The sequence below is a fragment of the Phalacrocorax aristotelis genome, chromosome 3 (genome assembly GCF_949628215.1).
Source record: "Phalacrocorax aristotelis chromosome 3, bGulAri2.1, whole genome shotgun sequence".
NCBI classification, from domain to species: domain Eukaryota; kingdom Metazoa; phylum Chordata; class Aves; order Suliformes; family Phalacrocoracidae; genus Phalacrocorax; species Phalacrocorax aristotelis.
The window spans coordinates 76,444,337-76,463,161 of record NC_134278.1 but is presented as its reverse complement, the minus strand read 5'-3'; the positions used below and the strand labels follow the sequence as shown (position 1 = coordinate 76,463,161).

At 36.9% G+C, this 18,825-nt stretch overlaps 1 protein-coding gene across 3 annotated transcripts in view; it reads right to left on the bottom strand.

Moving 5' to 3' along the window:
* PACRG (parkin coregulated) overlaps window positions 1-18,825 on the bottom strand; it is a 253,531-nt gene that overhangs the window by 99,927 nt on the left and 134,779 nt on the right. For 2 of the 3 annotated variants that reach the window (XM_075088054.1, XM_075088055.1), the window contains exon 5: window positions 9,286-9,435. The exons of the other annotated variant lie outside the window; for it this stretch is intronic. In XM_075088054.1, the coding sequence (XP_074944155.1) occupies window positions 9,286-9,435 (150 nt within the window). The remainder of the gene's footprint in view (window positions 1-9,285; window positions 9,436-18,825) is intronic. 3 annotated transcript variants of the gene reach the window in all.

Below are 18,825 nucleotides of genomic sequence, written 5' to 3'. Positions count from 1 at the left end.
TTTTATTTTACACAGACTGATGCTGTATTTTCAGCTAAGAAATTAGATAGTAATTAGAAATTACCTAGCAATTATGATCTAAATGTGATAATTCTCTAAATGCGTTATAAAGTACCTGACAGGGTTTTGATTATACATTAAAAGTTTACTATATCATCAGCTTAAAATCACATGCTTTGTAATAAAGATACCAAAGCAACAAATGCTCTGACACTGGTGGGTCTTGGTAACTTCTAATTTCTGTACTTCAGAGCTCCAGTGGGGTTTTTTGTAACTCCATATGCAAGAACGGTCACTGAAACAACTCAGGATTGGCCAGTGTGCAACAAAATATTTGAGAAAACAGCTGCTAACTGTTAAGGATCACTTTTCTGCCAGTCCATATTCAATTATTATATGAAACACTATTTTGGGAGAGTTTTGCTTTCAAGATGAGATTTTTGACAAAAAACAAAACATTTTTGAAAAATATCTTTTAAAAGACCATCAGCCGATCTCATAGAAGAAAAATGTTTTGATGCCTATACATTTTTTAAATATACATTCAAGTATATTTGTTAAATTAATATCCTTACAACTATAATTTATAGGAAGCCTGTTAAAATGATATCATTAATTACACTTGGGAATGACAAAGGTATATTTTGCTTCCCACCAGTATGATAATAACTTTTCTGAGTGCAATGAATTTATCCTTATCTGCTTACAAAGGATTTACTGGCACAAGAGACTCCATTTTGGGAAAACCACAATATTTTACATTAAACGTTGATGAATCAGAGCATTCTGAATCCTCTTGTGCTGAGGATGCATATCAAAAACCAGAAAATATATCAGAACTAACTTCTTCACTCAGATCTGTGTTGTCATGGATGTCCTATTCCTTCAAAATATATAATCTTAAAGACATTTCATAATCTTTGTTTTTACATTTCAGAAATCATAACTGATGTCAGAAAATGGAATTCAAAGAAAGCTTGGAAATAATGAAAAAGCTTGCAAAATTTTGCATAGGTATATGAAGAACAATTGTCATGAGGAAGCATAAGAACAATTTGAAAACTAGATTTAGTACACAGTTAATGTTACTGCTCTGATACGACCAGTATACTAACATGCCTTATTTTATCAATAACCTTATGGCATTAGGTATTTTTCACCCAAATCTCAACCATGAATCAGTTCATTTTGTGGGAATCTCCATTTTCTGTTTAAAGAAAAGAAAAAATAAAACATCTAATCTAAACTCTGAGAAAAGTTGCCTGAGAATAATCTGAAATCTCAATGTTCAGAGGAGGGATAAAGAGAACCTCAAATACATTACTTTGTAAAAGTTGATGTTCAAGCCATCCATTTTTTTCTTAATCTGAAACATGATTTCTGAATGCAGAGTTGGCAAATTGTAAAGTATTTTAGAACAGGATTGGCATTCTTTGTGAAAGCACTTTTAGATTTCCCAGCAGAAGGAGCAAAGAGTTGAAACGTTCCGGGCAAGAGATTTTCTTTAGAGCGTATTCAATCACATTAAAGGATAATTTCTTCTTCTTACTAATAACCATGAACAGCTCTGAGGAGCATCGCTGCCTCTGGAATACACAAGCAGTTCTGAAAATACTCCAACTCCAACACAGGGATCACTTTTACCTGTAGGCACAGACTCTTGCTTCTGCAATCAAACACTTAAGTTCTGCTTCTTCATCTAGAGTCTATGTAGTGCTATTGTATTTTGTAAAATAGAGATCTCCAAAGCGCGTGAAGTACCTTTCAGACAAGAGAACGTTTTTTCCCAAGTGAAGTTCAGGTGCTGTAAAGCATGCAGTATAATTCTGCTTTGTGGCTTCACACTCCGTTGAATGCTATGATACAGCTACATCAGGTATTCTCAGTCATATTTCTAAAATTTTATTTTAAAGGACTGACTATACGGGTAGACCCTGTCAGAAGTTTATGTTAGCTTTAAGTTACTGATAGCGTCAAAGCATTTTCATTGCAGCCAAAAGAAAGTTGGGCTTCAGTCCACCCACCCTGTTACCACTGTTTGCCTTACAGTGGCTGAAAGAAGTCACAGACGAAACAACCATGCTGGAGAGGTACTTTCCACAGTGCAGTGCTACCCCATAATTCTCTGTTTGAGGCATGTAAATCCTAATAATATTTTGTTTTCATCTATTCTACATTATTTTACCTGTAAGGCTGCTCTTGATCACTACTGAATAATATACATTGATGACATGAAAATAGTTTTGTGTACCTGAATTGATGTAGTAGAGCTGTTAAGACTGCTTGGATTTGATAGAATACAACAGTTGTTAAACTAAATCAATGAAACTTTCATTTACCAGTCAGGTAAATTAAACAAGAGAAATTTGCTGTTCATAACTGTCTAATCTTTTAAATAAATACATTTCTGTTTCAGACAGTATTCTGGTATACATAACCCTAATAGCATATTCCAGGCTCTGAAGACTCATTTTTTCCTTTTTATTTTTATCTTCTGCCTGCTTTCATGAAAGAACAAACTTATTCTATTTGTTCTTAAATTGTATTTACCTCAGATAGCTCAGATTTATAAAAGGCAGCTTAGAAAAGAAGACACCCAAAAGAAAAGGTTTTGTGATGCAAAAAAATATTTCCATTTGAGTCTACACATCTTCTTCTTTCCCTCTCCATGAGATTGAAATGAGTTTCATAAGACTACATTTTTAACTTACACACTTAAGTGAAAACTCCAGTGGCATTACAGGGTTCATAATAGACTTAGTTAGTCTTACCATGACTTTTTCATTTCTTATATTATATAATAGCACATTTGCATGATAGTCCATATGTTGGGGGGCTTGCTTAGAGACTGCTAGTCCCCTCTCAGTCTGCAGGGATTAGACAAACAGCCCCTACACCTCAGGAGTATTCCCCAATCACTTCCAGCCTTATGACTCTGGCTCACAGTTTCAACAGAAAGCTTCAAACCTTTTTCAGAGCACGCCATGGCCAGCTGGTGAGCATGTCTTACTGTCTCCACCAATAAAAAGTCACTAGTGGTAACATCACCAACAGCAGAACTTTGCTTTTTTATGTCTTAATGCTCTGCAACAGCGTGCTTGGGAACACAAGTGGAAAGAAATGTCTTCTTTCATTTCAGAAAAGAAGGGCAAAGCTCCAGGAGGAGCCTGGAGTCAGGGCCTTAAGCTCCAGAGAGGACACAAATTCAGACACACCAAATACACTTTGTGCACCAAAATGCCCCTTGCTCACTATTGAGACTTTTCAGAAGTTCATTGAGTTCTCTCCTCTGGCTTTCAGACTGTCTTACAAGGTTTGGATCTTTCCCCTGGCATTTGTAACTTAGGTTGTATTGATCTATTTTTACCTGTAGCTTACAACTTAGACGGTTGAGCATGTTTTAGATGTTTTCAGTAATTAAAACTTTTAATTTATTTTTCATCAATACTCTCCTTTTTTTTTTTAATTTACAAAATTTACCAAGAGTAAAGTCATCTGTATATAAGAAATACAAATGGATAGGAAATGGCAGAATTTGCCTATATCCAACCAATAGACCTTCTCCATTTCTGTAATTCCAGAGATCCAGGTTATGGAACATATGCCTGTCAATCACTTACCTGAACTATGTCTACTTTGTGGCCACAAACTGTAATGATAAAATATATTTGGTATAACTTAATTTGTTGGTTAACAGCAATACCATTTATACTGTGTGTTCTCAGTCTTCCATAAAATTACAGAGAATTCAGAAAACAAAATCAAAATTATTTCATTGATATATGAAGCTACAAGAAAAATGTACCTCACTAAAAGGCATTATGCAGAAGTCAATAGCCACTTTATGAAGTACTGACCAAAAGACTTTTGATAAAAATTTCTGTTATGGGTGCTAAAATTTTAAAATTAAATACCTAGATTATCTTGTATTCCAAAAGGTCATTAGTCCTTTACCATTTTTGCTGGAATTATACAGTTATCAAGACAGCATAATCATTCGGGGGATGTCCCAGAGGACTGGAGGAAGGCAAATGTTACCCCTATCTACAAGAAGGGTTCAAGGGAAGATCCGGGTAACAATAGGCCCATCAGCCTTACTTCAATCCCTGGAAAAGTATTGGAACGAATCCTCCTGGGGGCCATCACAAGTCAAATGAAGCACGTGATTGGGAAAAGCCAACATGGCTTCACCAAGGGCAGATCGTGCTTGACAAACCTGGTGGCCTTCTATGACAAAGTGACTTGCCTGGTTGACGTGGGGCGGGAGTGGATATTGTCCACCTAGACTTCTCTAAGGCCTTTGATACAGCTCCCCACAGTCTTCTCCTGGAGAAATTAGTGCGTTATGGCCTAGACAAGTGGTCTGTGCAGTGGGTGGGGAACTGGCTGACAGGCCACACCCAAAGGGTGGTGGTAAATAGCTCTTTCTCAAACTGGCAACCTGTCACTAGTGGAGTCCCCCAGGGATCGATATTGGGCCCAATGTTATTCAGCATCTTTGTAAGTGATCTGGATAATGGGATCAAGTGTAGCCTGATGAATTTTGCAGAAAACACCAAATTGAGTGGGGAAGTAGACACTCCAGAAGGGAGAGCTGCTCTGCAGGAAGATCTGGATAGGCTGGAAGGGTAGGCCAGAAAGAACCTTATGAAGTTCAGCAAGGACAGGTGTGAGGTCTTGCACCTGGGAAAACATAATCCGGGAGTGCAGCACAGGCTGGGATCCACCTGGCTGGAGAGCAGCTCTGTGGAAAGGGACCTGGGGGTCCTGGTGGACAGGAAGCTCAACATGAGCGAACAGCGTGCTGCTGCAGCCAAGAAGGCCAACAGGATGCTGGGTTGCATCAAAAAGGGCACCGCCAGCAGAGGTAAAGTCACTATCCTGCTCTACTCAGCACTTGTCAGGCCACACCTGGAGTACTGTGTACAGTTCTGGTCCCGCTATACAAAAAGGATGCGGACAGGCTGGAAGGGGTCCAGAGAAGGGCCACCGAGATGATCAAAGGACTGGGAAGCTGCCGTATGAGGATAGACGGGAGAACTGGGTTTGTTCAGCCTTGAGAAAAGGAGGCTCAGAGGGGATCTCATCACCATGTACCAGTACTTAAGGGGTAGCTACAAAGAAGGCGGAGACTCCCTTTTTACAAGGGGTCACATGGAGAGGACAAGGGGGAATGGACACAAGTTGCTCTTGGGGAGATTCCGATTGGACACAGAAGTAAATTTTTCACAGTGAGGACAGTCACCCACTGGAATAATCTCCCCAGGGAAGTGGTTGACTCGGCCACGTTGGACACCTTCAAGAGTCGTCTGGACAGGGTGCTGGGCCATCTTGTCTAGACTGGGCTCTTCCTAGAAAGGTTGGACTAGATGATCCCTGAGGTCCTTTCCAGCCTGTGATTCTGTGAGTCTGTGATTCTGTGAGTCTGTGATTCTGTGATTATGAAGATGCTTATTTTTAAAGACAAGTATGTTTGGGAGATGTCATAGGATAGGAAAAGACAGCAGTATCAGAACTTGCTAATTTACAAAAATTACTATGTTTACAAAATAAAACAGGGTGATTTGGAGGTAACGGAAGTAGAGAAAAGTGGAAATGTCAAAAGTACAATGGAAAAGCAAAGGAACATGAGAAACTCTGTTTACCTGAATAATCAATATTCTCTATACAATTAAAAAGAATGTCTCCATCCCTGGAGGTATTTAAAAGAAGGGTAGACATTGTGCTTGAGGATATGGTTTAGTGGTGGACTTGGCAGTGATAGGTTAGCAGTTGGACTTGATGATCTTAAGGTTCTTTTACAACCTTAATGATTCTATGATTCTATGAATAACTCTGCATAAAGGAACACTTGAGGCTGGTTAAGAAGCAGTTTGCCAGCAGGCTGAATAGGAGTAAGGAGATCGCGTCTTTAAGCACCAAAAACATCAGATCCAAGAAAAGAGGATTTAGATAGTTCAGAGCCTCCCTGGCTAATCCAGTAAAAATCTGCAGCGGGAATTACAGTCAGCTGCACTAAATAGCTGCCTACAGGGAAAGTCATCAAGGCTACCTCATTTTTTATCACAGAAAGCCCCTTGAAGGCAATGGCAACTACACAACACTGTTGTTGACTGTGAAACTGTAGCCTCGGTGTTGGGAAACAGACGGGAATTTCGAAAGAATTGCTGAGACTTAAGTGGGACAGAACTGAGAGCTCAAACTATCGTTACATTCTGAGCTCAGGTAATACTGGGAACTGAACAATGATTTACCAATTTTGTTGACTGAAGAACAACTCAAGAGATAAGTATGTGACAAGCTGAAGCTATGACTACATTCTATATTCTATATATCTATATGACTATATATTATCTATATCTATATTAAATACCTGTTTCTGATATCCTAACTGTAAAACCTTAATCAAGGTAAGTTTTTTACTGTTTAATTTATAAGTCTGTCAAATATTGTGAGGTGAATTGTGATTCAGACAAATCAGAACTATGTAGTATGAATAAAATTTCTGGGGAACCTCTATTCCAGAACATTTTTAAACTCAATAGGAATTGAGTATTTTTGGCAAGTCTGTTAGGGACCAGTGTAGGAAGAACGTAAGGATGGATGTTTTAGATAACAGCAAATTCCCGTCTAGTCCAGAAGTGTGTCTCTCAAAAGGAGATGACTAGGCAACCTGAATGTAGGACAAGCATTTATGGTACTTCACCTAATACTTTTTCAGCTTTCACCATGTTGTGGTTTAGGAATGCCATGAGCCAGAGGTGACCCATGTGTTTTACTAAAGAAATAATATATTCTTATGATATTTTTGAGCCTCCACTGAACCCATGTAAAATTTTGGTATCTGAACATTTTGGAGTTAGGAGTTCCAGAGCTTCACATCACACACACTGCATGAAGAATCACTTTGTTTGGTTTGTTCTGAACTGGTCACCACGTAACCTGACCTTAAGATAAATTGACCTTCCTGTCTTAATACTTTTTTTTTTTTTTAATGTTCTCTTGACTAAAAGTTTGTTTAGCGTGACAGTGGCATTCACAGATGCTGAATTTGGGAAAGAGTTCCTTTTAGCAGATAGATACTGATCTAGCAAGGCGTCAATGACTAAAACATGCCTCCTTCCAGCTACCTTAATTTTGGACAAACTTCCACAGTGTCAGTCTTAATAGACTCCAATTCACACTGCTCCAGGAAGATGTACCACAGTTCCTCCTTTCTCAAGCTATACATAAAAGAAGGAATAAGCTGTACACTCCCTCACCCCATCTTTCACCTGTATGAAAAAGAAGTGGAGAAAATAGCGTGGATCAGTCTCTACACCTTCCTTATAACTGGAAGCAAAGACCTGTACCTCAGTTGCCTATTAAGCATATGGGAGATAGAAAGGAGAAGGAAACACATTTTCTCTCAGCCACCAGTGAAGGAGGAAAGAAATATGAGCTTTTTGAGGCAGGGGGAGACAGAGGAAGAATCTTTCCCTGTTACCCTCATGCAGGTACTGAATAAGTCAAACAGTTTTATATGGTAGGCCTTGCAAATACTGTCCATTCCATTGCTGGTAACACTGAACTTTCAAAACCTTTATTCCTAAAAAAAGCAATGCTTTAATAAAATGCATTACTTTTGAATGATTACTTTTCATTTCTTTTTGATGTTTAGTTCTTAAATGCCAAATATCAAGATTTAGTTTAGTTTGATATAGGCACAAATTCACATAGCACAGATGTCATGCAAATATGTTGAAAATATGTTTTATTTTGCTCACAATAAAATCAAAGCTTAGGATATATTTAGAATGTGTTTAATGCCTTGTTAAGCTATGTACCTGGTTACACATGAGCTTTCCTATTATTAATCTGAAATTGCTGCAGAAAAGCCTAGTCAAGAAAATTTACGGGCTACTTCAGGCAGAAATTTGGAAAAAAGCACATATTGTATATTCATTAATCAATGGGAGCCCTTCTTTTTACGGTCTTATTTTGTGCCTGAGACTGAAATTGGATCTCTTAAGCGGAAGTCTTCTAATTCATAAGGAGCCCTACTGAAATTACTTAAGTTCAGCCTACGGATTTTATTCACAACCTTTCATCCCACAGCTTCTAGAAAGCCACAGATGTCATCTGAACCATGTTGTATTTCTGGAATTCCGTATGTTACTGCAGGTTTCTCACTAGGTGAAACAGTGCCACAGACATATATGTATTTAAAAGGATCTAAAACCTAAATCTCATTTGAGTCTCCAAGTCAGTCTTTGGACAGGCATTTTTCAATCTGGGGTGAATCTTATACTCGTTAAAGAGTGAGTATAAGATAAAACATTCTGTAGTAATGCAAACAGAAGGTATAATAGGAAGCAGTCCTGTAGATAACTATTAAAATGCCATTAATTTAATGAAAAACCTCTTTTGCAAGATTGAGAGGAATTAACTTCTTTTGATCTAAATGGTTGCATGTCAATAATGTAAACTTTAAAGTCAGTAACTTGATAGATAATTGAACAGATAAGTACGGATAGATTTACTACAGAAAAATATTTTAAAGGCTAGTTTGGCAAAAGCAAGATCCATCATCCTGATTTCAGCTGGTGGCTGTGGTGTAAATGCATTCACAGTATACGGTACTCACAGAACTCACAGTACCAGTTATTAAAGAATGGAACCGGCAATAGAGGTTTACACTACAAAGAAAACAACATATTCAACTGTAGATACAAATTAGATCTAAATTGCTCTACAATAAAACCTGCTAAGTGAACAGTAATAACTTCAAACTTCAGGGTTTTGCTAGACGTTATGTAACTTGAATTTTTTCTACAACAAGGAGTTCTCTTGACCCTCAAATTAATTAATTTGATTGCTACTTTTATTTTTATTCTTTCCTAAGCCTGCTGGTAGCAGTGAATTGCTTGTGAAGTGCACAGAATGGAATAAAAAGGCTGGACTGAACTAATGTGTTGGAGGGAAGAAAAAACCTTTGCAATTCATTAATGTATTTGAAAGACTGTTACAAAACTTTACAATTTAATTATTGGAAGATTATAGAACTGCTTCAGTGCTTCTGTAGTGCGTTAAATAAACTGTACGTGCAAGGAGTAATAAATGGAATTGTTAATTTCAGTGCATCCTTAGGGAATAGTAAGAGGGGGGTTTGACATTATTTAGAGCTCCAAATGGATTTGAGTTTATATACAGTAATAAATCTTAACTACATTGTTAATTAACCCTGTCTCAAGCCCCTTTTTACCTTAGGAGTTGAAAGACACGGTGTCTGTTAGTATAACTCACCATTCATATTCTTAAAGATGTTTAGGACTGGGAGGATTTGCCGATAATAGGGCACCAAGGCCTCCCCCACCATGTCAGCTGACACCACCAGGTGCTGGAGGACTTTCAGCGTGATGCAGATGACCTGTCGGTTACGAAGGCTCAGTGCATCTATGATGTAGAAAGAACAACAGGCAGAAAGAAGAATTAATTTCTAAAATGTAGAGGGAGGGGGAGAAGGCCTCTAATGGACAAATTTCATTAAACTGTACTCTGCTGGGGATTGTAAGTGGGCCTTTATTAGCCCAGCTTTGAAAGATCCCAAAGATGGATTGCAGTCCTGATGTTATAAAACACTGCCTTGTCTGATTGTTATTTGTTCCCACAATTTGTGCTGACTCTTCAGTAACCCAAAGAATGCAGCTCATTATTCCCTCATGCTGCCTGTGTAATACTGGTGTGGTCCAAACAAATAAAAAATAAATGTTCAGTAAGTACCATTTGGGGCCAATGGAACTGTACAACTGCAAGACAACCTGCAAAGGTTGACAACAGATACATTCTAGTGCAACAATTAGTGTTTGTATGTTTGTACTCATTTATTTCAAGATCATTTTATTCATTCAACTAACAATTCCTACTATTCTGAGAATCAGTACAATGAAACAAATGTTTATGGTGGAAAAAACACCCACAAAAAAACCTTGTAGGCTTTTTTTAAAAGACAAACATTCTAGAAGAAAACCCCAGATTTGTCTTGCCTACTTAGATTTTTCTCTTAGCTTTCAGTGTCATGCTTCTAATCTTATGACACTAAGACATTTCAGAAGTACCTTTTGTTTCTCTTCTCTTTTAATTTTACTAAAAGCAAGTACTTTGCTTTGTTTTTTGTAATTAAAAATGAGTCATGCTTGAAATATATATATTTTTTTTCTTGCAAAATCCCTCTAGTTATAAAACCTTCTCTGAAATTATGCAGCTGGAAGCCATTGCCAAATTTGGTACGCTATTATATATTGGTCTAATTCTCCAGTTCCACCGGGAAAGCAAAAACTGTAAAAGATGAGCTCATATTCAATGCTATATGTTTTATAACCACAGAAGTATATAAATATGTGATTCAACATAACATAACATAAGCACTTGGAAACAATTAGAGTAAAGAACGCACTGAAATTTGAAGTGGAGTTACAAACAATTTCTTCAAGAAATGCCTCTTCACACTGAAGTAATAGGATTCAGTATTTCTGGCACTTAGTTTTGTCAGGGCACAGGAATGCCATTTCATGGGACTGAAGCAGTATTCTCACACAGGAGCAACGTCAGTTTTTCCATCACTTTAAGCAAATGCACTGCGCTTCGGTTTCTTATCGCATGCCTGCCGAGTGTTAAAAATCAGAGCTAGAGCTCCAAAGCAAGGGCAAGGCAGATTAGTTGTGTGAATGTGCAGAGACGACTTTTGAAAATCAACTAGTAAGTAACCTCCCTTCATGCCCCTTTGCATGCTTATGAACAGCACACTAAAACCACTGTTAAACAGCAGAGTTAGAGAGCCCAAGGTAGAAAGGTACTGCAGTGCATCATAGGGTGAGCCTAAATAAAGAAGTGTTGTTAAATGAAAATACAGACCGAATTCCATACTTCTTATCTGCCAGTCCCTACTGTAGTGATCAGGCTACACCTAACTTCATATTATGTCCGAGCATATTAATGTGTTAACAGGAAATTCATCAATACAGCATGCTCAGATGAAGATCCAGCAAAGAGGTTGGCTGTTCTAAATTATGCTTTCATGGGTGGATGTTCTAAGGCTGCTTTAGCAAAGAGACACCCCACCCCCCAGATACAATTTTAAAGATTATGTCCAAATCCTGGCAGGAAAATATTCTTTTACAGAAGAACAGGCATTATTCATTTTCTTAAAGGACTGACTGGAAAAGGAAGCTCTGGGGTTCCAACATATAGGTTTATTCATGACTAAATTGTCGTACACAGAAATAGTAGCTAACCAAACTAACAGGGAAATTATCATTAACACTTGTAATTTTCAGTATAATAATTACTAGTTATTCAATACAAACATGAATGAATATTTGTATTTGTTTGTGTGAATGAATTCATACAAACATGAATAAAATGAATAAAATTAATTATTCATACAGGCACTAAAAGGTAACTTAAAGGACATAAAAATAAAACAGCGACAGAAATCAGATCTTCTTAATCCTTAACCAAAAAATTGTACCCACTTCCATGAACAGTTCTTCCCGAGGGTAGAAGCTGTCCTAGACAATGAGAGACCTTATTTTTAGGCATATAGAGGGTATCATGTAAGTGGAAATGGCTGTACAACCACCCCTGGGAAGAACTTATTTCTGCAGATGGTGGCTCCCAAAGGTTTTCACAGTTTCCTGTTTTCAGAGTTCTGTCTTGTGCAAAGACAACCCTGGCTTGAGGGGAAGCCAAGTCTGTCCCGGTAAAGATTAATTCTTTAATAAAATCAAGCCTGTGAATTATGCCTCATGACTGAGGAGGTGTTCCAACGAGTGCAGCAAACTGAACGCATCCTGAATCCAGAAGAAAGTTTTCAAAGAACAGCTCGTCACAGAACCTGTCACACAAGTTTCCTTACATCTGAGTTGCATAATAGGGGTGCTTGCTGAAACTTTAAATGGTAATACTGGCACTTGTTTCATCTGCATGCTGGAAAATTGACTCCATACTTGTACAAAACCAGGGGCATCCCATCCTCCATTTGACACACAAAACAAAAAGAATTCTGATCAAGATTTTGCATACTAAAGCGATGGGTATGGTAGAATCAGACTGCAGAATTTGAGACAAGCCCTTCAAATGGCAGAAATCTGCAGTGTGTGTTAGGAAAACCCTTGTAAATATCAAAAGTAAGATCAAATTGACTGCAGAACTGTTATTATTAAATATTTGGATTGTGGCATGCATAACAGTCAACCAGCTCCTGGCTTGATTATATTAGGCACTGTATAAACATTTAATTAGAGACAGTCCCTGCCCCAAGGATACATCAATTTCTAACATATGTTTATCTTTTAAAAATCTGGTAATTATTTTCTGTGTACTACCATCACTGCAGACCACTCTCCCACATGAATCAAAGGAAGAAAGTTTTAATGTAGTATATGAAATAAGTACCTTTCAACATTTTGAAAAATGTCAGTGATATCCAGAGGTTAACAGAAATGGAAGAAAGTACTGGTATCCTTACACAGGAATAAAGCAGACCATTTAAAACTCTTAGTACAGCACAGCTACATATCCCTAAAGAAGGAAACATGCACAATATCCAAAATATTCCAATCTGAAAGCATGCTGGACTGTTGCCTCTTGACCTAGAAGTTTGCTGCAAGATGTGGATCTTCACAATAACAGCAAAGTGCATGACCGATTTGCTTCTCAGTTAAAGATACCTTTCCACTCTCTAACCGGTTTTTAGAGGACTTCCCTCCCTCAATGGTACAGATTTTCCTTCTGGTCTTCTAGTCTCCATGCTATGCATTGTACAGTTCTCTTAAGCAACAACTTTGAAAAAAACCCCAACCCTATAAATCGACTATGTTGCTTGGTAGTTCCAATGTTTTATCCTTTAATGCTGTATAAACTTCACAGTTTTGCTTGTGATGGGGATGCACGCTTTTCCAGGAGACACTCCAGCTTAAATAATTGCTCAGTGCTAGTATATAATGAAGCATTTACTTAAAATATATTTTATTTTGTACTGCTGCACTTTTTCCAAACAAGTATTTTCTAAAGCTCATCATATCTTTCTTAAATCAATAATAAAAAAAAACTTTAAAATGTTAATAGGTTAAATATCTGGTGAAAAAGCTCAGTATCTGAGTCAGCTCTGTGTTTCTTCCATTCAAAGCCATGGTAATAGATAATTATGAAATTTGAAAGCGTATTTGAAACGCTGAACATTTTTGGGATGGAGGTTTTTCAAAGTGCTGTTTATTAAAGCTTGTTAGCAATGAGCTGATATACAATACCAATTCATTGACAGCTTCAGTGAATTTTTTTCATTAAATTTTATTGGCAATTGATGTAAATTTAGAATTTGCTTTTGTTAATTTCCTTTAAGAGCAGAGACTTTTCTTAAGATATATGCCACTTGTTTGCTTATCCATTTAGACAGAAGCGGCTTACATATGAAGTAATAGAAATGGTTATTTTAAAACATTGAAGCCTTTTCCTTGAGTAACACTTCTAACATCTCCAAGAAAAAGACCTAGAAGCTACATAAGCTGATATTTTTTATTTTTATATTTTATTTTTATGTGGCAGTTTGGAAAATCCTATCTCAGCCTCAGATGTTGCCTCTATTAGAAGCCACAATTCTCATCTTTGGGACGGACACATTTTATAAGCCAGGAAACATGACAGCATTTCTGAGTGTACAGTGGATCTTTCCCATGACATAATGTATTTTCATAGCAGAGATTGAATCAGAACGTTCTTCCCCAGATAGCCTAAACTTTACAGAATCAAATCAGATTCCCCAAACTTCCATTGCTTCTCTAAATATTAAAGGTTAGATTTTGGTAGTTATATTTAAAATTATGTTGTTAATTTATTTCTTTTTAATTTGCACTGGCCTTTAATTATGTTCAACCCCTTTTTCAAATACACCCATGGTTCTATCTTTACAAATGCACTGATAGTCTCCATTTTCTGTTTAGGTCTCACAATCAAAGATTAAAACCAATTGGTACATGAAGCACCTGTTTTAGAAAATTCTTTGTCTGAAGCAGAACAAGATACATAGAGCAGGTCTCCTGCAGGGCAACAAGCACTCAGGATAAAGATGCTTCAATTGCTGTGATCTACCTAATCTTGTTGATCAAGGGCTTCTTTTCTTAAATTCACAGAGTTGGGTATAAAGAACTGCTGACATGAAGTGTTCTCAAAATACAATTGATTAAAGTGATACATGCTTCTCTTCCAGAGAATTTTGTCCAAAACTATAAAAATGCATAACACTTAACTACCTGAACTGATATAATAGAAGTATTATGCTAATTCTACAGAACAGTAATGAAGGCTGTTACAAAACAGCGTTTCTATCAAGAGTGAATAAAAACCAGAATAACAACATTGTGTTCTGTATTTTTTTTAAAGTCAGGTAAGATCCTGATGCAATTTACAATATAGAGGTACAGATACTTCTTCCAGTACAAATGAAGGAGTGCTGTGTTGCAGTGAGATGACGGGAAGGCAAGGCATGAAAACCTCAGGCCAATTTTGTTGTCAAAGAATTTGTCCTGTAAAGCCAAAGCCTAAGGTGCAGAAAAGGCTAAGATCCATATCATTGATACTTGTAAGAAAAGTGAACAAGAATACTGGAGAGAAAGTCAGTGGCTTTTCTTTCAGCTTTAGTCCTGCTTCTAATTATAGTGTTTTACTAGATCAGCACCTACAAAACTTGAATTCTATTAATATTTGCAGGCCCTGTTTAGTTAACTAGTATAGAGAATACACTGAGAATAGAGTTCCAAAAACCTTCTCAGTGGCTATGCCAGTTTCCAGAGTTTCCATCCATTCCTAGATGTACATTCATTCCCCTGTGCTTCCTCAAGCAACTGAACTGCGCGGAATACTCACCCTCGCAATGAAAACAATTTTGTTATCAATGAAAACTGGTACCACTTTTTAAAAAAAATTCAGGGAGGATCTAGGGAACCAAAGACCTGTAATATTGGCATCTGTACTGCAGAAATTAATACAGTATTCTAAACATATAGTAGGTCCTTGAAGAAGAAGACTGTGGACAAGAAAAGCCTGATAATATGGTTTTCTCAAAGTTCCAAAAGCTATTTGATAAGGTCCCTCACTGAAGGCTTTTGGAACACTGAACTGCCATGGCTTCCATACAAACAATTATTTAGAGATAGGAAATTAGGCCAACAATAAATTGCCACAGAGGAGGAGTATCACTAGTAGAGCCTTGCAGGAATCTGTGCCGAAGTTAATGTTTTCCAGTAGGTTCGTAGGTTATGTGGAAGAGATGGGGAGAAATGGTTTAGTATTAAAGAATCAAGACAATTTTTTTTTTTTTAAATCAGAGACCTTTTCTTTCTTTAAAAGCATTTGAAGTCTATAATACCAAGTTTGTTTAGAGTTAATTTTCAGTCTGTGATCTTAACAACCAGAACTGCTTCTCAAGAGCAACAGTCAGTCAGGAGGAAGATAACAATTGCATTAAAGTTTTAATTTACTTTCCATAGATGACAGAAATCAACTTACATGATCTATAAAAGGAAAAAGACTACAGCCCGGAAAACCATATTTATTCCATAAAAATATGTCAGCATTCTGTGAAATATGGAATTATTCAATCATTCAATGGGGAGAACATAAATGAGGAGAAATATAAATGTGCTTAGAACAACTGCTAGCAAAAGGTTCAACTTTACTTATCTAAGTGCAAGTGACACTGATTTGACATTAAATGGGAGTTAACTACACTGCTGTCCAAAACACCAATCCACATTTTACATGCAAATAGAATATGGAGAATGAGAAAAACAGAAATAAGTTTAATACAGAAATTTATTAAACATTAAAAAGGACTCTGTAGGTGACACTGACGGAGAACTGCTCTGTATCGGACTCACAAAAAATCTGTTTCCCTTAATGAAACATTTTCAACAAAGTTTAAGGTATCCTTGATCTACTACATCACAGAAGGGATTTTTAACAGCATGGAAAAAGCCTCAAAAAGGAAAACTTCAATGCTTCTTAGGGTAGAGATTATTCTTTTTGGACTCAATCAGAAGTGTTCGTCTGCTGACTGCAACTGTGTAGAAACCATACTTCCATCTAAGTTACAATTTAAATGCAAAGACGTGAGCTTTATTAGCTTCTAGGCCTAAGTTCAGATTGCCTACGTGTCCATTTTAGGATTCACAGGACAGAACAGAAAAGATTCTGGCACATGGGTGATCCAAGATGCTTATGTGTTTAAGTTCACATTATTTTCGTCATTTGCAAAGCTATTTCAGGGTGTTCCTACTGATCATCTCTACTCACTTACTCCAACTTTGGTGCTATTGCGTACTGTTCCTTCATTTGTGACAGTGCAGCTATAAACTAGACCATTGAAATGATCTGAGTTTAAAAGTAACTCCTCTCTGAAAATATTTTGGATTTATTTTAAGTTTTTTGGTTTTGGGTTTGTTTGGTCTTTTTTTTTTTTTTTAATACATCTAGATGTGAGATTCACTGAGTTGCTCCACAAACAATTGCATTAGCAGAAGTCAGTTGCAATGAACTGGAGTGTGAGAGCTGGAACGATTGGTCACTTTGTGTGTGAAGGGGTTGGAAACTCCAACAATTACACGGCCAGCAAAGAAAATGCAAACAGTAGCACGTTCACTACCTTTGAAAGGAGAGGAAGTGCTTCCACACACAGTGTTGGATGCGCCTGATGTTACTCATAGAACTATCAGGCAAAGGTGTAGAAACTTCCCGCCCCCTCAGTGTTTATGTCTGCATGCGTCTCATGTTGAATCTGAAGAACTCTGCAGTCAGGAATCCCGGAGTTGCAGAAGCCTAATGAAAGCAAGTGAAAGGACTTACGGCTTTTCTGATCTGGCATTTGTTATGGAAAATGTAATAGTCAAAGCAAAAATTTGCCCCAAAAATGAGTATCAAAAGGAATTTTACATTCCCATAATGACCACATTGAACTTAGAAGAGTTTTCCATTGACAAGCACATGGTACAACAGGCATCTCTCACCCTCACGCCCCCTTTCCTGACTATTCTTGGCTGGCTGTAGGTAATGGTAGGCCACTAGTGAGTTTTAAGATACATTAGCGCATTATTGAAAGACATAGAGGGGCCAGACAGATCCCTCTAAATAAAGGAACTCTTGAGTGACCTACAGGCAGCTTTTCTTGCCACCCCAGGGGTGTGTGTCTGGGTGCTGTTCTGCTGTCTAGCACCAATGCAGTTTGTGATGTGGGGAAAAATTAGCTTCCTTCTACCTGTTTACCTGTCTGCAATATGAAAATAACAATATGGATCTTTCTGGCAAAGATGATATTCTGCTGTGTGTTGTGCATCAGAACTTTCATAATACCTCCACAAAGTACTTTGCTATTGGCCATATATCTCAATTTATGAATCTTTGCTCTAGTTTAAATAACTCAGACAATGGGTTTGCCTACATCTTGTGTGAAAGGGAGTAAAAGTCTTAACACCCTAAAGTACTCACATTTTCTGATTTTGCATTTTTTTATTTTTAGTTGGATTCCTTACAACTTTAACATATACAGGTAATTTGTTTTTCTACCTTTTTATGCCATGCAATGACTATATTTATAAACTATCTTATAATGTTTTGCCACTGCAAGGTACAATATATTTAGAATTTTTATTTTGAGAAATCAAAATATATTTTGAATATTTTTCTCTTTGAGAAGTCAATGCCTCCAACCTGAGATTTTTTTTCTTCCTCTGAATTTCAAAAAAAAAAGGGTGTCTTTCAATGTGACAAACAAAAATAAGCAATTATTTTTCAAGTAAATAGCATCCTTCCATATTATTTTAATAATATTTTAGGTATTTTAGGAAAGAAACTGGACCTGTCAATTTCAATTATCTGCCTTTTGTTAGTCATTGCCTGTTTGCAAAACCAGAAGAAAATTTGTTGAAAGGATTTGGGCTTACAGTAACCCACAGATTCATTACATAATATGATTGTCATCTTTAATGGTATAGTATTCAAAAAGTGTGACCTTTAAGCAAGGATGGGTGGAGGATAGATTTCTTCTTAAATCATTAAAATATAATACAGAACTCTAACATTTAATTTAAAATGTTTTTAGAGAGAAGCTATTTACTACAATTTTCCTTTGATGAACAAGCAGGAAAGAAAACTGCTTTTAAAAGCATTCTCTCTGTAGAGTTATTTTTCTGTCTTTCTTTTATCCCTTACCCCTCCATCATATATATTACCCTGCCTAACAATCAATTGATTCACTCTTTCACAGTAGAAATATGGTAGTGGTCTAGAAGAAGACTGGTTAATCAGATATAACTCACCCAGTGGGACACATTAGAGGCAGTAATATGTGTAAAACATAGCCGAGTTTATTGTGGATGCAGCTGAGTCACAGAAATGTATAGCTCTGACTACACTGCTATATTACACAGTCATAGTAAAATTGAAAACTCTTAGAAGTACACCCCTTCAGATTCCTGGAGATGGTGGTGTCTTTTTTTGATATTAATTTGGCTTTAATTAGGAAGAGGCCTTTATAATTGATAACACTTAGACTCTTCACACATTAAAGCTTATACAGAAGCTTTTATAAAATAAAAAACATAAGCACTATACAATAATACAAAGCAGAACCAATGACTAAATTTAGCTAGCAGATATTCCAGCATCATAAATTTTGACTTGATTTAAAACCCATATAAATATCCTTACCTAGCAGTCTCTTTCTAATGCTACAATCTGTGTAACAGCTAAAGCTTCCAGGTAATTATTTCTAAGCTAGATTCTGGTCTCAGCAAG